Here is a 25,082-nt window from a genome sequence, read left to right as displayed (position 1 = left end):
TGCAGCAAGCTACTGCATATAAAGGAAGAAGGAGACAAATATCCCACAGCTGGGCTAATCAGTCTCACCTGGCACAGCTCCACAGGCTGCCAAGATCCACCTCTTCCACTGAATCTGAGCCAAAACCACAGCACATGCACGTCAGTAATATTGGGTACATTGAATTGATGGATGATTAAATGATTAATAATCAATTAACAGTACCAAAATAATTGTATATCTTAAGCCATTTTTAAGCTCACACTGTTGCAGAAAAATGTATATTAATAGAATTCACCTTACAAAGTACCTTAATATGATTTGGAAAGTTCAATCTTGTTAAAATCCTGTAACAAGAAAAGGCCTATTTCCATCTGAATGCACAGCAAACAACTAGAGCAGCTAAGGTCCATGATGACAGCTACATGAATATACAGAAGGCCCAAGTGATAAATACTAGTCCTATTATTATTTTCCAATTCACTTACCATGACAACCTAGAAAAATTCAGTCACAGGCAAAGATTTTTTTCTTCTGTTAAATAGTGCCCTGGCTAGCAATCTCATTATAGCCTTCTTTTCCACCATGACTGAAAACTGCTTGTTTTTCTTCTGGAGACAAGGGCATAATACATAGAAAAAGCTTTGTTGAAGGAGAATTGAATTTATTTTTGGGAGCCTGAGAAAACAGATTTGTGGTGTGACATCATCAGGAAATGTTCAACTGTGTAATTCTCATGGTCAAAATCTGAGTTAACAGGCTAGTTGTAAAATACATATTACATTTTAGAACTGACTGTTAACTTGCCTTTAGCACCTTTCTTTACTCTTATGTTATGATAAGTAATAAGTTGACACACACAAAGTATGCTTGTGCGTACAATAATCCACAATAAATCAGCCCCGACCCCCACCCCGCTTTGAATAAAACCAGGCTGCTGCAGGGGGACAAGTTAGAGTTTTCTGAGACACTGCTGTTTTTCTGAGACTCGCCCTCGTTGCAAAGAGGGTGAGTCTCTCTGCAAACCCTCTCTGTTTGGTTCTTTATATGTACAGGTTAAAATACCCTACACTATGCAAGGGAGGCAATAACAAGCAAGCACATGCAACCAACCAAATATTCAGTTGTCTGGATCTTGCCCACTTAGAAAACTGCCCATAAACCGCACACTGACATGTTTTTATTTTTGCTTTTATTTGGGGTGGATTGTGCTCTTTGTTTTCTTTCTTACAATTGGCATTTTAGGATAGTTCTGAGTCAAGCTGAAGAAATTATGCAGGTGAAGAAGATCTTGTATCATCTCCATGATACAAGATCTATGCATAGTGTGGCACAATGTCTTTTGACCCCAGAAAATCCATCTTCAATTGTAGCTCTGCTGGCGTAGAATTCTCCAGGATTTGTTCATGGCTTTCTGAATCCTGCTCTGGCCAAGTATTGATTTTTTACGAGGTTCATCTATTTCAGAAGACTATTTCCTTAATTTATTTGTTGCATGCTTAGGTTATGGAGTGCTGTCAAAAGTTGCATTATTTTAGTTCTTCTTTTGTGTGAATTAGCATCTATTTGATCCAACCTATATTTGCATGAAAGTGTGAGTCAAACAACATGTGCATTTTGCCAGTCATGTCATGGCTCTTTTTAATGAAGCCTATTATTCTACATTGATGTGTCAGAAATTTCATCTTGAGGAATTCATAATTAAATCTTACAAACAATTTCAGGGTAAGTCACGAAGAGACAACAGATTTTATTTACATGTAAAATGTACATGTGATAAAAAAATATTCCAGGAGGCAGTTTTAGAGTTAAAAAGCTGTTATAAGTAACCAGATTTAATCATCTTAAATGGGGAAAAACCTATCTATTTAATTATTTTGTTTGCCAAAATCAATTAATTTAGGCTTTTTCCACCACATTTAATAGAAAAGGTAGCAGTCAGGCCTTACTGATACAATACACCTGATAAATTAATAATTAGCACATATGATCACATTTATGAAAGCAGATTGTTTTTGCCAGTTTTAAGAATGCAGGTAAGAATTAACATAATTCCAAAAGCAAAAACATATCCAGCAATATGTGCCACCTGTCAGTATAAAGGTTATACAAGGCAATTTTGAAACAATGTAAGCTCATCAGTTACAGATGAAAAAAAAAGATTATTCACCTTTAAAATATGAAAATGGACAGAGGAAATTATACAGGTGAAAATCATAGACAAACCTTAAAAAGTCCATACCACTCACCTCGGGCCTTAGTTTTTGTGGTTCATGTTAGCGCTCATTAGCTAGATAAAAAAGACCAGACAAGAATGTCTTGCTTAATAAAGTTGTCAGGAGAGTCTCTTAAAAAACTAAAATATGATTGCAATCTCATCCACTTGAACCACAAAACTACTAGAACAATGTTCCTCTGACGCCAAAGCCATAAGGCACAGCATCATATTTTGTGAAATCCAAACACAGTATATAAATGCAAACCACAAATACAATACAAAATCATTTCACAGGGCAAAGATCCCAAACGAATCAGCAAACCTGCAGCAGTTTTGAAATATGAACAAATCAGGATGCTGCACACTTTGGTTCGAGTGCAACACAGTGGTGAGATCTTGACATCGAGTTGGGCTTAAAGAAATCTCTTTGGAATTGAATGAACTGAAACAATGTTTAAAGGACAGTTGTACAAAAGTTTTCCAGTTGCTTTCCCCTCATAAGAATGTGTCTGAATTGATCATTATGCCCACATGTAATATTCTTTAAATAAATTCTTGCTTAGTATGGATTTAAAATGTAATTGTAAGATTAAAGGTGGTAGAATATGTTACTACGGTTGAGGAATTAAACTTTACAGCATGATATGTAATACTGTATAGAAATAGTCAGATTTTACACCAATACTTGAAGATGCTCTTTGATCTGCCTCCCTCATTTTGCTAATAAGAACAGTGCAATCCTTTGGAATCGTTTTTTTTTTTTCACACCGAGTTCCAAGTAGTGAATGAAAAATGCCAGACACAAAACCACGCTTCTGTCGCCATGTGAATGCTGGAATAAAGACGATTGAGAGGAGAACAAAGCAGAATACCCCCTCAACCCCTAACACACATTATTTAGCCTGGCACGTTATGAATCTACTACAAATCCCTTTTCAGCATGCGCAGGAAGAATAGCCTTATGTGATAATGTGCTGAAAGGCTATCATGCTGCAGCAGATGCCTAGCTTCAATGTGGGAGAGCGTCCCTTGACAAGGCTTCCACAAGCTGGGATGTATTGACATGAACACTCTGGAGACAGCCATGGAATCAGGGCTGTATAGCTACTGCTTTGCTGGCCTCCCCGTGGCACAGCTATAAGCGCATCCAGAGCCCTTTCATCTGTAAAGTTGAGACAATAGCTGAGAAGCTCTGCGGAGCATCTAGGAAAGGGTAAATAAATGTGACCATAAACATGTGCGCAGAGAGACACAATCAAAGACCTGCTGAAGCAGATGATTGCCTTTGATAGTCCATGTGATCTCTACTAGAGAACAGTATGCATCTGCGTTATCCAGGGACAACCGCCAGCAGCAGGGAAACAAATGTTTGCATTGCAACCTTTCATATGGCCTACTGAAAAGTATCTCCATGGACTGAATACACTGATGGTCAGGGCTCCTTTTGCATTTATTTCTGCCTGATCATGGTGAGGCATGGAGGTTCTGCTGTCTCTGGTCTTCTTCTTGACAACAACCCATAGATTTTCTGTGGGGCATAGGTCAAGCAAGTTCACTGGCCAGTCAAGTGACAGTATATTCTTTAAAGCAAGTATTGTAATTGAGGGAAGGTGCAAAGCTAATTTAGCATCTCCATAAGGCAAAGAGAAGAACACAATTTCCTGATAGAAAGCTGCACTGATTTTAGACTCGATACAACACAGTGGTCCCACACCAGCTGATGACATGGCTCCCCAAATCACTGCTGAGTGTGGAAACTTCACACTCGACCTCAAGCAGATTGGATTTAGTGCTTCTTCCACTCCTTCTCTGCACTCTTCAACCTTGAAATTCACATTAAATGGAAAATATACTTTCATCTAAAAAAGTGATTTGAACCACAAGGATACAGAATGTCTTTCAAAACATTTATATTGCTTCTGCAATAAAGAATCAAATTGAGCCAAACCTACCAAATGTTGACTTTAACCTCTGTTCGTGTTTTGTCAGTTGTCAAAACTGACAAAAGATGGACAGTTTAAGGACCTTGTCATTTTTATTTTCTAATAAGAAGCATAAGCCACTTTTAGACCTAGAAGTTTGGTTCAGGCTAAAACTAGGCAATATGCAGGCTTGACTCATTATGCCTGTCATTATTAGCTCTAAATCAGGACTACATATAGTAGAATTAACATTGGCTCATGTCTAAGTAAGGTCTTGCCATAATGTTGAATTTAGGTCTATTGCTCAGAGGGAAGACTGCAATCAAGTCAAGTCAGGTTTGAAGTTGAGGCATTGTCTAAATTCTACAGGTATTCCTGGTATGGCCTAATGGTAATCTTTTGAAACGCAGGGTGAGGCTTGTTCTCTTTTATCTTGGAGGTAAGAGTTAGGAAACCAATAAATTATTGTATTAACTTACTGATTAATGCAATACGTTAGCACTCATTGCATTAACCATCTCATTTGCTTTTCTTTGCCGTTTCTTTCAATCCTACATTGTCTGAACATCCTACATTTAATTCCCATATCAGCTATTAGCTGGCCGCCCACTCTTTTATTATAGGTTGTGTATACCCAGAAGACAGGGCTTTGCAGAATCTCATAAGCCAGAAGTGGTAATGCTGATTTGACAAGTTAGTCTTTCCACTCTCCTTCTATTTTTTTTAAACCCAGTTAAGATTTTCCCAGTTGAGGCAGGTGGCCCTAATCTAACCAACCAACTACACTCCCAAAAGATAAGTGAGCTAAAGCTAAATGAACCCACATAAGATGCTGGAGCCACCCTGCCTCATGCAAATCAAACATTTGCAATCAAATTAAATGGAATCACTGTGAACACGCTGCTACTTTGGCTGAATGACAGGAGCTGATTTGCGTGCGTGGATAGTAGTGATGATAATGTCTCTGTGTTACTGTGTGTTTGACAGATAGAGAGAGAGAGTGAGAGAGAGAGAGAGAGTCAGAGGGAGAGAGGCAGGTGGATAGGGGGAGGGGTCGGGGGTGGTCCAGACAGTCGGTCCTTGTGTACCCTACCTCACTCTCTGCCTCTGCGCATCACTGAAGGGGGAGTTTGGCCGCCGCTTTCCTCGGCCAGTTTCACCGCCTGGCTGGTTAATAATAACACTTCCGCTCCTGCGTTACTCCATCATCGTTTCTCTCCTGTTTTATTCTGTGTGTCCGACACCATCCGTTGAACGCGAACGCCTCGCCCCCCGCGAGTTAGATGGAATACAGGGGGTTGCCAGCCGCGTTTATCTTCTCCTAACTGGGAAACAGCGCACGGGAGGGGGGCGGGAGGGAGACGTTTGAGGACTAAAACACAGCCAGCCGTGATTCATGGACGCACCGCGCATCATGAGGACACAGCCACCGACAACAAGGTATAACAAAACTCTATTCAAATACAACCTCAATATTTTTTTATTTTTTTTTAAGTAGCCGAATTCGTGCTTCCTTGTATTTATTCTGGACAGAAAATTTTGAAACGTTTGACTGTGATGCGTTCATGTGTACTATATATTGTCTTATCGCTGCATTGGTTAGTATGCCTGCATCACGGAAAAATCTTTGACAGCCTCTAACCTGTCCCCGCTGCAGTGAAATGGGCCATTTTTTTCTACAAAATGTCATTGAGGAGAAAGCACAGATGTTCTCTGTTTATGCTGTTTGCATTGTGAGAGCTATTAAGCAAGACATCCCCGTCCCTGGTTTAAAAACGCATCCTCCAAGTCTCTCAACCCAGACTAAGTAAAATCAGCTGTATTAGTTATTATGTAACAAATCTGGAATTTTATTTTTAGGCTGTCATGTTACTTTGAAATAGCTTTTCTCTATATTATGCAGGCATATTCGCAATTTATTTACTTTATTCCATTTTCATATAGCTCTTGAAGTGGTGATTTTATTCTCTCAATTAAAGTTCACTATACCGAGGCCGTATATATAGGAGTTATTTAAAAATCCAAACAGAACTCATCATTTATTGTCTTACTTACAGGACTACTTCCCCTTGACATGACATTGGCAGTGAAGCTTGAAACTACATTGTTTACCTTTCTGGGCACTTTTTTCTTCTAATGTGAAGTGGCTTACAGCTCAATGATTTGTCTGTCCTGTCAAGCCAAATTAGATGCGGACATGATTAAACAGACAAAGAACAAGCCTAGATGCATAGTAAGAGGTGATGCAAGATTTATTCTAGTATACTTTGTCTAATAATTATTGTGTGAACTTGTAACATTTCTCAATGCATAAGGGAAAGGAAAATGTATATAACATGATTGGTCGAGCAATTTCAAATCAGAATGTGTCATACTGTATTTTAATACTGTATGTGCCACGCTGTTATCTTGGCTCTGATACTGCTGCACATGTTTTGGCAGGCAGTGTCAGTTGACTGGAAAGTAACCAAAAGCAGGGTCTTAGAACTTCTTTATCTATTTTAATTTCCAGAAATTAGACTGCAGAGTTGGCAGGAGAAATGGGAAGTAAATTGAATGATTAAGACAAGTTATTCTGTCTTGTGGCTGCAGCATTTTTTTTAAAATTCAGATCTGCTTTTGTTCTTTTCTTGTTCGGTATATAAATCATATTTAAACTCATTTCCTCATAAGTATAAAAATCAGTAGGAAGATTTGTGGTAGAATCACAACTAAATACAATGCAGGCGGCACTGAAACCACTGATGACTCACAGTCCGTTCTAAAAATGGTCACAATACAATTTATGTCTTTAAGATCACTAGAAATTCAAATGAAATTGTCTTGTAATGTGGTCTCTTTCTCTATCTCTCAGTTCTGTGGTGCTTGCTTAGCATTTGATTCAAATGGAGGTTTTGCATTTTAGCAAAATAATTTCAAATATTTTTATTAAATAACCTAAGATATGTACCTGCTTCTTGTAATAAAGACAAAATCTTGTTTGTTCACAGGGAGGACCTGGCATAGGCATCTCTGGCTAGATGAAGTGGTTCAGCCATGCAATGTTCCTGGAAGTCAGTGATTCTGCTGGCCTTGGCTTCGATTGCCATCCAGTACACAGCCATCCGGACGCTCACCTCTAAGCCTTTCCAGCTGTGCCCGCTGCCCAGTCCCCAGAACTGCGGTCTCGGGGCTCAGGAGACAGATCCTTCCTTTGAGCGGGGACCAGCAGGTGGGGCAGGCTGTGATGACTACCCTTACTTTTCCATCAACGCCACCCGTAAACTTCATATACTGGTCTTAGCCACCACTCGCAGTGGCTCCTCTTTTGTTGGCCAGCTGCTGAACCAGCACCAGGAGATATTCTACCTGTTTGAGCCTCTTTATCACGTTTATGCCACATTGGTCCCACGTCAGTCACACACCCGCAACCCTACCGACCGCCGCGTGACGCTAGGTGCCAGTCGAGACCTCTTGCGCAGCCTGTATGGTTGTGATCTCTACTTCCTAGAGAATTATATAAAACCAACACCCACAAACCACACTACGGACAAACTGTTCCGTCGAGGTGCCAGCCGGGCATTGTGCCAGCAACCTGTCTGTGATGCCTTTGGTCCAGGGGATGTTAATGTGGAAGAAGGAGACTGTGTGAAGAAATGCTCAACCCTAAACATGACTTTAGCAACAGAGGCTTGTCAGGAGAAGAAGCACGTGGCCATCAAAGTAGTTCGGGTTCCTGAAATCGGAGATCTGCGGGCTCTGGTTGAAGATCCACGGCTGAACATAAAAGTCATTCAACTTGTGAGAGACCCACGTGGTATCCTGTCATCCCGGATCGAGACATTCAGGGACCCATACCGATTGTGGCGCATTTGGAGGGCCACAGGGAGAAGACCGTATAATCTAGACATGAATCAGCTCACAGTTATCTGTGAAGACTTCTTTGGTTCAGTTTCAACTGGTCTTAGTCATCCCCACTGGTTGAAAGGGAAGTACATGTTGGTTCGATATGAGGATTTGGCCCGAAATCCACTTCTAAAGACTCAGGAGATCTATGACTTTCTTGGGCTGCATATGGATAAAAATGTGAAACACTGGATACGTGCAAATACTCGAGGAAGCAATGAACCTTCGGCAAAACACAAGTTTGGAACAGTGAGGGACTCAGCGGCTAATGCAGAGAGTTGGCGTTTGAAACTGTCCTATGATATTGTAGAATTCACACAAACCATGTGTCACAAAGTACTGAAGCAGCTGGGATACAAGGCTGTGAAATCAGTAGAAGAACTGAAAAATCTGTCCTTCTCTCTAGTGCAGGACAAAAGATTTGTACCATTTTTGTAAGAAAGATAGTTCTCTAATAACTATTTTTGATATATTTATATTGTTGCCTTATAAGTTCCTCAGTTTGTTTCATTTCTTATGTGATTTTGTTCCATGAAATTTGCACTAAATTTTGGAGGTGTCTGAATGCACTAAGGGAAGTGTTAAGTCCCCTGTGATACAAAACCACACATTTTTCACACATAAAAGATGCTACGTTGCGAAATTTAAAATTATTTGTCCATGAGTGGAATGATTTCAAGGCGCTGTCTCCGTTATTTGCTGTATAAAATATGTCATTTCAGCAGAAGTTAAATATTTGTTACTAAAAACATGGAAATCAGGAAGGACTCCGTAAGGCATACATGTTTTTTTAAGACCTGTCATGGCAAACTTTAACTGTACAAGCTCTACTGTGCAATAAATAGTGAATGTCGCAGTCAACCTTTATCACTGTGCCATTTTTATCCATGTGGGAAGAGGAGAGATACCTCTGACAGATGCCATGCTTGCAAAGGATAATTGCAGACAATTAATAGGCTCTCAAGTGAAAGGGACAGAATCCCATTGGAGGTCACGGGCATCTCATCTGAGGATTTTATAACCATCTGTGATAGACAAACACTCACAAATGAGAGGTAATGCTAAGATCTTTACTATGGAATCCTTTTTTTCCAAAAGGATTATAAAATTAATGTAGACCATAAATATTCCAATGCAAGTAGATTATGAAGCACTGCAGTGAAGAGCCATTGATTACTTTTATTGTATTTATAATTTTGTTGTAATTTGCTGGGGGGTTTTTTGGTTAAATTTATTTCCCATCCATTTCCGCCAGTGATTACAGTATTTGTAACACTATTATATGTTTGCAGATTCAGGTACTTAGTTAAAAACTAAATAATTTCCTTCTTTTTATGTCGCCTTATAAGCAGGGATTACATAATAAATAACACAACAGAGCAAACAGACCCTATGCATTCTTTTTCAACCAAAAAGCACAGCTATTTTGACATTCTGCCTTGTTTTTGTGTTTATCTCGTAGATAAAAGATTTAGAACCCTGAAAGACAAGTCCTTGTGGAGCAGATTCAAGTGTTTCCAGGATGTGTTCCTGACCAACACTAACACACAGCAACCTTTCTAAAGTTGCATCTACATTAGATCATACACAAAGAGTATTACACTAATGGCTGTCCATAATCTGGGACAAATCCTTTGATCATTAGTGCAGCTGGTGTGCAGTTTTAACCAAGCAGTGTTAATGGACTCAAGGTTGAAATACAGAACACAGCAGTTACATAAATAAATGTGTCAGTCTTTCCTCCAGCTTGCTAAAATAATACTAAACTCATGCGACAGCAGCCAAGGCTTTTGGAAAATGTACCACTTTTCATTTAACTCTGAGAGAAACAGACACCTAATTCCATCTTCAACTGCTTTCCTAAACTCAAGAGCAAACGTAGGGTAAAAATGTGGTGGTCTCATTTAAATTAAAACATAGCATAAGCTGTTGGGTATTGATGGAGTCTCCTGTCATTATTGCTGCAAAAATATACAGTTTGCTCCTCCAGCTGGTGAAAATCTGTATGCTTGGTTTGCACAGTTAATTTGCATTTTGAAGTCATGTTATTTTAGCAGTGGCTTATTAGGTAAATTGCCTTTCCAGTTAGCGGTCATTTCATGCTGCATATTGTACTTTATAATTTCCCTCTGCTGCTATAGGAGCTTAAAATCTATGGTGGTTCAGACTGCATTGCGCAGAAGCTGGTAAGGATGTGAGCACAACGTATGAAGTTGCACCTCTAAAATGCTAAAGAAACACATTTTAGTGTGATTTTGGTAAAGGCATTGCATAATTAAAAAAACCTTGGTGTGTATATGCTACACAGAAAGCAGGTTACTTCAGGGCAAGACCAGATATGATTGTCACTTTTTTTTCATTTGAATTTTTTTCAGAATTCCAGAAATAAAATACTTGCATGGTTTGAAAAGGTAGAAAAGCCATTTTTGTTTTATTAATGAGAAACACAATTAATTAGCTAATAAAAATATTTATGTTGAAACTAATAAATCAACCAAAAAATGGCAAAATACTTAATTTTCTTTATTTTTGGGGCTATTAAATACTTAGGTTTTGGGTGCTGTGAGATACAACTCTTGAGTTAAGATGTCTATTTATTTGCAGACAATGACCACTTGTTTTCCCATAAGATATAAACCCTGTGAATGTAGCATCACACGCCCAAGCTCATCAGTATTGGTGACCGGATGTCCATTGAGATGCAGAGCACAAACCTTTGATCCTCCTCTGTTCTGAGACTGGAGGCAAACTCTCGCTCTTTCTCTCTTCCTGCGCATTCTCTGCCATCTACTTCTTTCTTTCTGTCTTTTTTACAGACATCTCAGGGGATTGTTCCTGTGCTTCAGTGCTCTCTATGTGTTTTTTAAACTTCAGCTTGGACGTTTCTGAATGTGTTTAGAATAGTTTTAATTCCATACTAAAAAGAGGCAGCAGAAATGGAAAACTGTGTATCTTTTTGGCACTTACGGAATGTATTGACAACGAAGGAAAAAAATCCTTTTGTCAGAGAGTAAGACAAGGGGACTAACAAAAGTTTTCATTTTCTTAGCTCGAGTTTGATTTTGTACACTCATTAATAGTTTACCAGTTACCAACTCAGCCAAGATGTTACAATCAATACTAGCTGAAAACAAACTGTAATTTAAATTTGTTTGACAAAGTTTGTAAAATTGTTCCCCTTACTGGCAACAATAAACAGATGAAATCAAATTTACAATTTCACATTCTTATACCTTTAGCAGTGTCATTCAATATTAATTATTTGAAAATGCATAAGCAACATTTGCAAGCTTTATTTTTTTGAGGTTATTAGTACGTCTAAAATAAATGATATTATTGTAGAAACAATTTGAAGTTGAACAAATACGTACATGTTAATGGTTTAATTGCAGATTCTCTCCCATGCACACATACACACACAATCTGCATCATGATCCCCATGTGTCGGTGTGTTGGTGCATCTCTGAGCTTTTGGTGACCCTTGTGTTGTTTTTTGTGTCCCAAGGCTGAACATATGGTTCACAAGCTACTGGGAAAAATGACCAAAAAAATCCTCTTTACTCCACCTCCCCTACCCTCACTGTTTTATTCCACTCCTCTCTTGAAGTGGATACAATAATTTGACCCTGTGACTGCACAGCAGAGCAGATAGATCTCTGCTTCTCTATGCTTTCTAAACTGTGCTGTCAGAAAACGTTCTGGTCATTACATGCAAGAGAGTTAAGGTAATATTAAGTGTGCAGAATTTGCTGTTAGTGATGATGTTAATCTTGGATGTTTTCCGATGAAAATTTGCTATCTACGTAATTTTTCCTTTGTCTTTGTCTCAGTCTGTGAGTGTGACTTGTTTTGTGCTGCCACTTAGGAAACAGTCTTGGTGCAAAACGAAAAGCCCACTGAACTGCACAGATCAGCTGAATTGTGCTGCCTACTTGTGTCACTGCTGCTGAGGCGGATGTGCACGTTTTTTTTTTTTTACTCTGACAAGTACACCTCATCCCTTGACCATCAACAGATCACCTTTTTGCGAGTTGATTGGTGTTCAACTCTACATACGAGCAGCCCTAGCTGCAGTTTGCATAAGTGAGTTGATTTTAGGACAGAGCTAAACAGATCCATGAAGAGAATTCTCTTAAAAATCATGGAAACGTTTTGTTCAGCTTTCCTGCACAGGTTGTCAACCAGGCTCTTATTTGATTGCTGGTAAAAGGACAGTTGGGGGTTGGCAACTGGAGCTTTGCTAAAAATGATACAAGCCGTTTAATTGAAGCTGTCAGCAGGTCAAGGCAATAGAGGCACAGCAACCAGGTCATTATGTAGTTAGAGATCCAGAACACCATGTTACGTGTAATGGGCCAAAGTGCTTTTGAAAAAAAGGAAAAATTTTCACTGTAATAATCAAACTGGAACCCCTAGTCCTGTTGATAAAAACTAAAGTTAAAATACTCTAAAATCCTACCTTGAAATAACATCTTGAAAATAAGTAAATCTAACACACAGATTATTTGGATTTTGTCGGTGCGCTGTTTCTCGACACATTTGATGTTGCACGAAGCATGCTTTTGAAGTATTTCAAAGCCTGAAGTTGCAATGAAATATCACTTGTAATATAATCATTGAATAAATTACTTTTTGTGGTAACCTATTTTTTCATACTTAAAGGTTTAATAAATGAAAGCAGTAATTCTTGTGTCATGCCTGAACTTATTTTAAGAAATTAGTAAGGGGGGTGAAAACTAGAAATGATGATCTGACTCTTAAATACGAGGAGATGCAGCTGCAACTGGCACGGAGAGGATAGTCTCTGCGTCTCCTGCTCTCATATTCCAACACATTCTCACTCCCAACACTGAGAAGCCATTGATGGTAAATCCCCCCGTGGAAAAGTGGTTATAGGTGAGTGAGAGAGAGCGTGTGCATGAAGTTTTAGTCCAGCTTACGTCACTGTGGTCAGCTGTGACCAGGTGTGGTCGTATTGCATTGCTCTCATTGCTCAAATTCTCCCTTTTGCTGGCCTGAAAAACTGAAATGAGATTAGCGCGCACGCACAAAGGCAAACAAGCAGGAGCAGTCATGAGCTTAAAATGAAGCTCTCAGAGCTGTGGGAACAGAGCAAATATTGAAGGATCTCAATTTTGACAATAGGATATGTAGATTTGCAGATATTAACTTGCAAATCTAGGCTGCGGAAACCATGTGCAGTGTCAACCGCACAAGATGCAGAGATTAAAGCTGAACAGGGTGGTGTGTGGACATGTCAACTTTTGAGAATAAATTCTGATCAAACTCTTGACTACCAGACAAGCATTTGTTGGTAGTCTGGTAGCTCAGACTACCAACGGTTGTAAATCAAGGCTCTAGCAGTACAGTGATGAAGTTTTGAATGATGCCAGCAATGCAGAAGTGACGAATGCCTTCTTGGAAAATCCTATTTGTTTTATGAAAGTCCATATCTTGACTCATGATTTAACATCCAATCACTTTTTTTTCTTTATTTTTATATGGAAGAACAAATGTTCACTATAATTCTGAGACAAATCGATTTTCTTATGCATTTTCTGCATCATTATGTAGGCTTGGGTGTAGATTTCCATCAGCACTTTTGCCAAACAGGTTTGTCATGTTCTCTCAAAAAGAGAACATTCCTCCTACATTTCTGGGGTTCTGACTTGCAACATATGTTCTTCTCTACTCTGTCAGTTCTGTAGGAACCACTAACACATGTGGAGTCTACTCTGTCTGCTGTCTTTGCATTCAGCATCCACCCTGAATAAGGCTTTGTATTATTTAGACTAATATTTTATTCAACAACAACCTCAGTGGCTTTGAGGCTGTTCCAAATGACAACACTTGATATGAAACGCTAATTGCAGCATCAGAGATTAGTCTGTTGTGAGCTCCCATGAACCTGGAATTCAGTAATGCAAGTCTATTTAATACACATTTTGTCAACATATATTTCTAGATACATGAATTGGATTTTCAACATCTCAAACTTTAGAAAAAGCTATTTCTTTTTATAAAGCTTAACAAAAGAAACCGGGTCCTACAAGGAACATCAACTATGCAAATATGTGTAAAAATGCTCTTAGTTGCAGGAGCGGTTTAGGAGGAGCCTGAAATTGCTTAAAATATTATTGTTGCATATTCGGCATCAGAGACTCCACAAGGAGCTTTATCAGTCAGCAATGTGTCTGCGGTCAGCTTGACTGCCTGGCAAAAAGCATAAACTTCAAGCAGAAAGTGTTTGTAAAGAATAAAACACATGCATGCAGACGACGGTCTTCCCCCGTAGGAAAAGAAATCTCATTTCAATTTAAGTGTAATCCACTGGCCCTGACCAAAGTGTATTATAATACCCCTTACAACACTGAGCCCAGGGATACTGGAGATATCCACACCAATATCAGTATATGTAATAATATCCACAAATCACTTACTGTTAGTATAAACTTAAGTCAAGCGGATTGTAAAGTTAAACATTTTTTTGTAAAAAGGAATGGCTTTGGAATAATTTGATTGGTTAATAAACATTACTGCTGAAGGATGGCTTCACAGGGCTCACATAATATTAACTTTCACTTGTTGAATGATTTTAAAATAAATCCAATTGTGTTTTAAGCATTTTATCATGATTCAATAATAATTAAATTAGAGAATAAAAATGTAATTAGACAGTATACCACAAGTTATAATGTCTTGTATATCATATAGTGATGACTTGTTTGATAATGGTGAAATATGAATTTAAAGCCCACATTTTTGTAAAATATTCACAATCAAAATGCATACCCTCCAAAAACTTCCTCTTTGTCTTGGCAGTCCATATAATATTTTATAAAAAGTATTAGGTTTTCTGAAGATGCACGTTGGCAAACATGAGGCAGAGTTTTGTATTCGTCTTGGTGGTTTTGCCCAGCAGCTTTCTTATTGTTGCATCATGAACACTTATCTTAAAAGAAGGTGAATAAAACCTGGAATGTTTTAGATGGTGCTCATGATTCCTTTGTGGTCTCCTGAAGGAATAGTCAAGGATTTTGGTACATTTTCTCCTCTTATCAGTTTACTTTGCTGGAGCCTCATGATTTTAGATACAATTAAATATCAATGTCTATCAATATCTTCTTGATTTTCTTCAAATCAGGATTTTTTTTAGCCAACTTCATGTTCTCAGACAGATTCTGCTTTGTAATATATTGATTCTACACATCTTGCAAACAACAATGGATGCAGCAAAATTGAATCCAAAAATGTGGCTATTCACAGTTATTTCATGATTTAACAAGATGACGCAATCATATTTTCACATGGCTCCAGGTTTCTTCAGATAGTTTTTTTTTCTTCCTAATAATTTTCTGAAGTGATGCTACTTTTCTTTGCAATTGATAGCTAACATCTATTATCTTACCTATGTACAGTTCTGTGTTAATAATTTGTTGGCATTTCACATTTTTGTTTGTTACTGAAACAGATTTGAGGTCTGAAAAAAAAAACTGCTAAAGGATGAACTGAGCCAGTCATCTACAGTACAATGCTGTCTTCAAGCCTTCTGTACAGGAATTAACTTTTTCCACACAGGCTCCTCAGTCTGAATACATCTTCTTCATTAGTGGCCTTAATTTGTCAAATTAATTTGACAAATTACATTACATTTTGAACTTTGGATACCCACTGAAGAAAATAGAAAATACAAAATTCAATCCATCTTGATGCCAAAGTAGTTTATCCAGATGTCATGGCCCACTGCTCAGTTGTTAGCACAGTTTCCTTGCAGCAAGAAGGTCTTAGATCTTAATCACAGTCTGGGGTCTTTCTTCCAGGAAATAATGTTTTTTAATGTGGATTCTCTCTAAGTTATTCAGTTTTGTCCCACAGTTCACAGTTGTTAGCTTAATTGGTCTTTCTAAAATTGTCCTAATGAATGAATATCTGTGTGTGTGTGGTGGTTTGTCTTATATCTCTGTGTTACCCTGTGATTGATTGGCAACCTTGACTCTTATAATAATTTAAGAGTTCTGCTCTTTCATCCCCCACAACTGCAACCACCACAATGAACCTTGCAAGAATTAAGTGAGTATATAAATATCTGTACAGGTGAATGAGCACAGTGCTTCCACCCCCAGGACATGTTTGAACACCAGTGACTCCCAGTTTATCCACTCAATGGCAAAGTCACTGTTTTTATTAGTGAAAGCCATCAAGTGGAAATTGAGTCAAAAAAGGCTAATATCCATTGTCATCATTACTCAGTGTCTTCCAAAACAGGAGAAAAGTCATTTCACACTCTAAGTGATATTATATTACAGCATTGCCAAAAGATTGCAGCATCCAGAAAAAAACATTACATGGTAATATTTAAAATGTCAAGTGTGAAATAAAATATATTCCTTAAACATACTGTAAATCAGTCACTGCGGATTCTTTAAGCCTTTGTTCTTCTACTATTATTATTTTACTTTTTATCAAACTATGTACCTTTTGTAAGCTGGATTTTTCTATTTGGAGAATAGTTAAAAGTAAGTGCCTTCTTAAGGAAGGTGGGCATATATTTGAGGAAATTAACATCTTTGACTATCTCTATGCCACTGTGGAAGCTTAACATTATGGAGCGTGTATTGATGAGTTTTCTGAAATGCGGTCCATTAAAGCTTCAGAGATGAATTCTTCCAATTTTATCTGAAAGCCTTAATGTTTTTAGTGATCAAACATGGAGTAACACTTATAAAAAGGCTCTCTGCCTTATTTAACACTTTTGAGCTGTGACAGCATAATTAGTCTAGGTATAACATTGGAAAATTGGTAGATTAATGTAATAGCTATAGTGCTCTGTGCAGTCCTTCCCTAATTATGAAAAGAGGGTAGATAACTTATTAGAACATTTTAGTTCCAAAGCTCTCAAGATCTCAATAGTATCTGATAAATGAATTAAGATCTGTGGAAAATAGACAGCACCATGAAACAACTGCATCAATAGTTCATCACAAGAAGGAATGGAGGAAGGCTGAATAGAGTCAGAGAAAAGCTAAACTTCAGAATCACTATGACAAAAATTTATGAGAAATTTGAGCGATGCAACTGTGTTTTATGCACAGCTAGGAATCCTCATCTTTAGTAGCATAGAAGCAATGATAACAGTCATGGATAAAATACTTTTGTTTATAGCCTCTTACAAATACCGTTCTGCATTCACCACATGATACCTGCCGGTTTGACAGTGAAATGAGCTGAAAATATCAGACTCCCAATTAGACCCACTCAGCCCTGCACTGACATCATGATCTCATCACCGTTTGGAACAAGAATGGCTCCTGTGTCTCGCTGCAGTTATTGACAGTTTGGAAGAAGTGAGGCAACATCTTAAACAGTCTCCCTCCTTATTAAATAGTCCACCTACCAGCCCTTCAAAGATGTATTAGCTCTTTGTCAGTGGATTTGTTGCATATTGTAAATGCTCCATTTCTCTCAGGAACCTTTCCAGTCTTATTAAAATATCCATTTGTCAGGCTGCTCTTTAAACAAAGAAATGTGAATGGTTTTTTGTTAAGTTTCTGAAGAACAATCTCAAATTGTTTTTTCATAAGTAAAATTGTAAAGAAAGTTGATTTTAATTCTTATCAAGTTAATTACTTCTATGTCGTAGACTTCAGTAAAACCTCTACACTCATGTAATATTTATTTGGAAGTCTCAGCAAAAGTGTTGGTATGAACTGATTATTGAAACATTTGATATAGGGAGCATGCATATTTTTAAAGAGACTCTAAAACTGCTTCAGGCCCTCCTAAAGGAAAGCTTTGTGATATGCAGCTTCAGATGTAAATTAAGAATCTGAGAGAAATATCATGTGATATCTCACCTTCTGAGGTACCATATATTTCTATTGAGTGTTTGTGAATATAAAGAGGAAGCATATGCTTCCAAGTACTACAGAGCAGTGCATTCAATAGTCTGCCAAAGTTTGCATGAAAATTTCAGGATAAAAGTCATAATGTAAATGAAACACTGTTCATTTTGGCTTTACTTGGAGGTCTGGCTGGAGTAAAGCTATTTACAGTCTTGCCAAACAGAATGGTATTTTAGAAATCTTTGCATCAGTTTTGCAAGGATGGATCTAAATGCCTCTAGGCAATTAGATCTATAAAAATAATTCCATTCATCATATGGGTTCTGTTGGATTAAGTATACTTGATAAGAACATGACAAGTAAATCCTGGGAAATCCTTCAACCCTGAAAAATCTTGGACATTCAATGGAATATCTTCCAAAAACTTGGTTAGAAATAAATTGAACAACTTTTCTCATTAAAATGAATAAGTATGTGACATTAAAAGAGTTATAAATATGTAATGTATCTGGTAGCTCCACTCTTAGCTTTGCAGGAAGAAAATAGTAAAGAGTCCATGTACCATCCAATATGGGAGCATAAATTTGGGCTGATGACATCGCACATTTATCTTTTGTGTCTGTGCCTCCAGTTTCAAGTTCTGGACGCAAGATATTGTTCTTTCCCAGTTATCGTTTGTCCAAAAACTGTGTAGTCTGGATATATCATCAGAAAAATCAAAGGGTCAACACAGAAACCTAAAGTTACAAATTATTTACATGTTTTTGGACTGGAACTTAAGCCATTTGAAAAAAAGTCTAGTTGAGAACATGCAAATTAAACACAGAAAGACTGAAGATGTCAATACTTTGGTACAATTCAACAAGTCAGGTCTAATTACATTTTGCTGACAAAATAGATACTTTTATATAGATTTATAAGATTTAATTGAGTCCCTGCATAATTGTGTTTACTAAGTTGTATTGACCTTATAAAACACAAATGTGATACGACACAAGTCAGCATAGGGCGGGGCAGCATTCTTTCTACACTATATCACTGCCAACTCTAAAGATCTGCAAAACCCACTTTTGTACTTATAAATTTTAGTACCTCCTTTTATTTGCTCTAAAGAGCTAAGACTGAATCACGGTGCACATAATGGTTAAAGACGTTCATCAATTTATCCTTTACACATGAATCACAGCTGTCTTTTTTATTTTCTGCAATATTTTCCCCATCCATCACTATTATGTAGATAATATACTTATGCAAGCTTGATCACAACGAGTCTCTGTAAAAGCTTTTCATCTAACTCCAAAAATAAACATTTATAAACTTATTTTCTGACATGAAAAAATATGCAAGTGGTAAATAAAATGCATGGATTACTACATTCCACGAATCTTCATTTACTTTAAAAAGAAATGCTAACAAAGGTGTGCAGTTCTGTCACAGTATCTGCTTTAGCATCAAATAATGCAGCTGAAAAACAGTCTGAGTGCATCATAAGGAAGTCACACAGAGAGGAAATAATGATAAGCCAGTTGGACTTCAGCTGTGTTGTAGCATGTGACATTAGTCCACCCTGGAGCACTGTGCAGATGAAAACTGTTAGATGGTTTAGCTGGTGTAATTTTTCAATACTATGTTTTAAAAAAATATTGTTTACATATAATCATTATTAAAAGCTTTACTGTCTCTTTAGTGCAGCGTTAGCTATGATGTTACTGAGCTGCTTTGAGAATTTGTATTATGTGCAGATTTAATGCTGCCCTCATTTACCTAGAAAAAAATCCAGCACACTCTGTGAGAATGTTCTTTGAATTATTTGATGATGTTATATAACATCTCCAGATCAAATCTGCCATTAAAGCATCACCCAGAAAGGAATGGTGTCCTAATGCAGTGGGTGACTGTTAGCCAAAAGCACATTTATGCCACCTTCAATAAACTGAAGAGAGGAGAATATTTTACTGCTCGAGAGGAAATAACACATCTGCTTAGCACATGTTCTTGTGGTACTGGATGAACTATGAGACAAAGCTAGAAATGCTTTGACAGCAAGAAACAGTGAGTCACAGAAACAGCCTGGGATATTGCATGACCTGGAGGCATAGTCTCATTTAAAATATAATGTGTTTGAATTTCCCATAATCAGCATGGAAAGAGGTGTTTGCAGGCCCTGATATTTCATTATATGTGAGGTAAACCACTCCATGTTTATTATGTGTAAATGCTCTGTTGGTGCATTTCAGAATTGTGGCCAGAAGTCAGAATTTCTGAGACAAAGTCCAAGAATTTAACAGGAATGTTCCCTGAAGTCACAACTCCAATTTGAAAAATGAAGTTCTCCTAGCAGTGCTGATCTTAAAATCTATTGTGGTCCGAACAAAAGCAAGTTTCAGCCGCAGCAACTGTGTGACAGTGTGTGGTTCATTAAAGCAGTCTCACACATGCAGCTAAGCCCCAAATTATTCAGAACCTTGGCAGATTTACATCTGAAATTATTTTCATTCAGCCAAGAAATCTGTTTACAAAAGGCAATGTAACAGATAATAAAATAATGTAAAAGGAATTTCCATTTTGAAAAATAAATTCATCAGTTTTAATTTACATGTAATTATAAAATGGCATGTTAAATATTATTGATACTCCTCTCAATATTTAGTGGAAAATCTTTACTGGCATTACAACAATCATATCCTTCTCATAACTTCTAGATATTTTTCCATGTGTCTTGTGCTGATTTATCAGTGATAATAAGTTCCAAGTATTTGAAAATAGATGACTTCTTTGCAAACACTGAAATCTTTAGATTTTTTTTATTATCTTTGTTTGGGGCACTTCCAAATATCAATAACTTCTGGTCAGAAATGTTGGCCAATTTAAAAGATTACTTTAAGCCTAACTCTTGACCATTACTGCGTTGGGTGTGAAGTCTGGATTTGAGTAAACGCACTACAAGACGCAGAGGCAACACATCCTTTTCTCTGCTTTGCTGTGAAGATGATGGCAGAAGAAACTTGCAACTTGAAACCAACCTCAAAGTGAACCCAAAGGGTTTTTAACAGGTTTTGTGTATAAGGAGCATCTTTTGGATTTTAAAGTGTTTTTATGTGTGTGTGAAAATGAGGCAGGTGACAGGCATGAACATCAAACAGTTAAGACACTCTTCTCAAAAATAGTAAGATGTCTTTCTTATCAAGGGAATGTAGATCTTTTCTAAAAGGAAGTGTCTTGGAGTTTCTTCAATTTTGAATCAGTTACATGTGGGTGTAAAATATAAACCATTTGTGATTTTCAATTTTGTTCAGATATAACACTGTTGATTGTCACTGTTTAACAAAACTAGCTTCATATTTTTCAAGACTTTAGTTTTTATTCTTCTTTATTTTAGATTTTTTCCTCTGCCATCCTTTTAGTGTAAAGTTTTTTTCTTTTAAATGCCTGGCATGTTGCAATATTGCTGCAATACCTATGTTGTTTTTGCAGAACGGCAATGATAAGCAAGATGTGAACAACAAACTGAAACACTTGCGTCAAACAACCAAATGGAGCAGAAAATCTGCAAAAAGCTACAGATATTTAAACCTGGATTTATTACCAGGAGTGATAACTGTAAAGGGATTTATTTATTCCTCATAGCTTCTTAAGGTTTAATATTGAAGTCAGAGTGTATATTTCAGAGCCCTGCAAAACCATAAAATTCTGTAATTAAGCTGTTTCACATTTTGTCCCATTACAATGGCAAACTTCAAAGTATTGTTTTAATAATGTGATCAATTTTATTTTATTAAATACTTACGTAAACAAAATAAAATATAACGAATTGATTGAAATGTGTGGCATGCATGTATTTATCCATCCACTGCCTATACCTGCTTATCCTTGGGACAAGCAATCATGCACAGATACACTCACAATTTAGGTGGACCAACGAACCTAACAGTTGTGTTTTTGGACTGTAGGAGGAAGCCAGAATACCTGGAGGGAACCAACAGATGCACCAAACCAGGATTTTAACCGACTATTATGATGCAAGGCCAGGAGAGGTAGTTAATCCTGAAGAGTTGTGAATATGATTGCAGTAAAAGGTGGTTTTTCAAACTATTAGGTCAGGAGACTGAAGGCATTTATGTGCAACACTTTCCCGATTTACAATATTACCATATGTAAAATAAAATTTGAAAACCATGAAACCTTCGTCTTTACACAGTTATGCATTTGTTTCTGTTGGTATATAATATAAGAATCCTAATGAAATACAATTACATTTTTGAAAAGAATGTTTTTTAATGTTCCTAAATTTAATCATTCATCACTAATTCTTTGCACTTACCTGGAAACAACCGGAGTCTCTGCTGTGACTCCTCTGTGTTTTCTCATTGCAGAATATTTTTGATGAAGTGGAGGTCTGACTCAGCTGTGAATGAGCAAAACAGAGGTTTTGAGTCTTTGACAACTAATGATCAACTGTGCCTGCTGGCAGTGTTTGCAGACTCTAGCACAGTGTAGTATAATATAAACATACTTTGATTCATGAACATTCACACTTATTCACACCCATCTGGTTTAAGGCAATTTGTAACTCATACTTGTGGTATGATATCTGCATTATTATTCACTGTGAGATTTAGCACTAAATAATGGTTTCTCGTCAAATTATTATTCATGTGAAACCATGACTAATGCTTTTCCTGCTTGTTTTAAATGTACCCATTGCATTTGACCATTTCCTCATGGCTACATCAAATACCAAAAGGAAAAAAAAAGACTATATATTCTTTTACAGATAAAGTATCATGTCAAAAATAGAATAAAGAAAAAATCATCAATAATGTTGCTCTGTGCTTAAAGAAAAAAAATTAATTATTTGGTTGTGCATTAGCTCAGACCTGGCAAACCAAGCAAACATCTCTTTGCTCAAACAACAGCAAGAATAAATCTATGCTTCAATTACTGCTCACATACTGAAATGTCACAAGGCAGCGGGTAAATTAAGGCTGAAATTCGGAGGCATTCTTCTTTAATACTCCAGTCACAGATGCCGTACTCCTGAGTTTCTCATTCTTAGATCAATTTGTCGTGGTTGCTCTGTTGGCAAACGCAGAGACGGATTTGGCAGGGAAAGCCTGTTATGTATAAACCACGTGTCAAACCTCCCTTTTTGCCTGTTTTCAGGTCATTCCTGACAGCAACAGCTGTAGAGGGGATATATTTAGAAACTCGAGACAAAAGAATATGAAGCTACTGACAGCAGTAGTTGAATAGTAAAAACCATAAAGGGGAGAAACTACGCATTTCCACTTGTCAGATGTTGGTAGAAGAAACATGGGATTCATTTTGTGGTTAAACTCTGTGGGGCTTTCCACATCACTACATGTACGATAAATTGCTTAGTAATAACCTTTATGTACAGCACAGATTTGTGACTAATTCTGCACTATACTACAAGACTAAAGATTCCTTTAATTTACATTTGTTTTTCATTCAAGCAGCTGTGGAGCGTGACATTCATTAACTTAAATATGGCTGTGTAAATGCAACTTTAACTAATGACTCTGTACTCAGCTATTATTTTCTGCTACATTAAGTACATGCCACATTTTATGTTAAATAAATAAATGTTTCTCTATTTTTTAGCTGAACTTGTTGACAGAAATTTAGCAATAAACATAAATTATGCTTTTTGTGATGTCACATATATGACTAAGGAAAGGGATTTCAGACATATGAAATGACATACGTTTATGTTTATTTACTATTTGCCCCTTAAATATATTTGTGATTGATTTAATCTTTCTATAGTTGGTTATAATGCATTGATTTAAACATCACTGTCATAATTCTGCTTCACTCACTACACCGGGTTTGTTTGTGGTAGCATTATGTTGCAGTTTACATCTGTGTGTATGTTTTATTAAAGCTAACAAATCATTAGAAAAACATATTTCTTTTTTAAGGTACATTTCCAGTAAATTATTTGTTAGTTTCTTTTTACTCACCATTGTTTGGCCTTTTACATGCTACAAGCAGAGCAGGTGTGTGGGAGGGGCCGGCCCAGGATTTCCTGCTTTAATAGGTGTATGATGTCACTGATTGCATCACTGGGTTCTACCAAATGGAGGGTTTTCTTTTTTTTATATTGTTTGTTTTCTGCAACATAACCTTTTTATTGTATTGTATTAAACATTTTATTTTGCATACCATTTAGTTATGTAGATGAGTTTGTAAATTAGATTAATAATCTTATTCCTGTTAATTTGTTCAGATTTTTTTTGTTTGGTTTGATCTGTTCTACCATGGTATAATCTAATGATGAGCAGGTTTGTTGCCTTGCCAACTCTGTATAGAACCAGGAAGATTTTGGATGTCAGAAACTAAAATCCAGCAGAAGAACTTGGAACTGGCTGCTGACGCTGCTTCCTTTTCACCTTTTTTGACCCTTTGACTACACTACCTCACAGACTTTAGCAACTCTCAAGTAAATGAATGCTACAGTTTAAAAACGCTTGACACTTCTTACTGTTAAAACTGCTAAAGCCTTTCAGATAATAATACATTTTGCTGGATTAAAAGCCAAAGTTGCAAAACTATTTTTAATATTAAGATGCAGTTTTATTACTATTATGTATACGTTCAAACCATTTCTACTTGATTTCTAGGGCAACTGCTTTAAAAAACACACACACACACACACACACACACACACAGAAGAATATATGTGTTGTATTTTTTGATGTCAAGATTTGGGTTATTTTGAAATTCTAATTTGCTTTTTTTTTCCTGGACAACATATTTTTAAAATGAACACAATAAAAGTGATATTAATGAAAGCTTTGGAAGTCACCCGGAATGACACAATTTCAGGTGTAAAACACTAAAGAATTATGACTACTGTGAGTCATATAAAATAGTTTATGTTCAGTTCCCATAAACTATTTTCATTACTGCTTCAAAGTCATGCTACCTCAGACGCTCTCCAGGCTGAAAGAATAGGGTATTGTGAGAATTATGTAGCAGTGTACAGCATGTCTGCAAAGCATTGTTTGGGACAGTCAAGGTTGTTTCATACATGTTACTGAATAAGATTTGTTTCGCATTCACAAATTTGACAGTTTTGAAGTTGTATGATATGGAATTATTTATTAAAACGAAATAAGATGATGAAACTAATTACAGGAAGAATTTGATGATCTACTTTTAGTCTGATATAGAAAGGTCCAAAAGCTCTGCAGTCATGTAAACAGAACG

General features: G+C 36.9%; 1 protein-coding gene across 1 annotated transcript; it reads left to right on the top strand.

The window, feature by feature from the left end:
* Positions 1–5,187: 5,187 nt before the first annotated feature.
* Positions 5,188–12,688, top strand: chst1 (carbohydrate (keratan sulfate Gal-6) sulfotransferase 1). The gene is made up of 2 exons (XM_028016028.1): positions 5,188–5,559; positions 7,110–12,688. Exon 2 carries the CDS (start codon positions 7,156–7,158, stop codon positions 8,440–8,442), a length of 1,287 nt encoding a protein of 428 aa, XP_027871829.1. The 5' UTR covers positions 5,188–5,559; positions 7,110–7,155; the 3' UTR covers positions 8,443–12,688.
* The last annotated feature ends 12,394 nt before the right edge of the window (positions 12,689–25,082 follow it).

This window comes from Xiphophorus couchianus, chromosome 4, assembly GCF_001444195.1.
Source record: "Xiphophorus couchianus chromosome 4, X_couchianus-1.0, whole genome shotgun sequence".
NCBI lineage: Eukaryota > Metazoa > Chordata > Actinopteri > Cyprinodontiformes > Poeciliidae > Xiphophorus > Xiphophorus couchianus.
The sequence above is the reverse complement of the archived record's forward strand: the minus strand, read 5'-3'. Positions and strand labels throughout refer to the sequence as shown.

Coding starts and splice junctions, on each gene's coding strand:
- chst1 (XM_028016028.1), top strand. CDS start 7,156: ATGCAATGTTCCTGGAAGTCAGTGATTCTGCTGGCCTTGGCTTCGATT.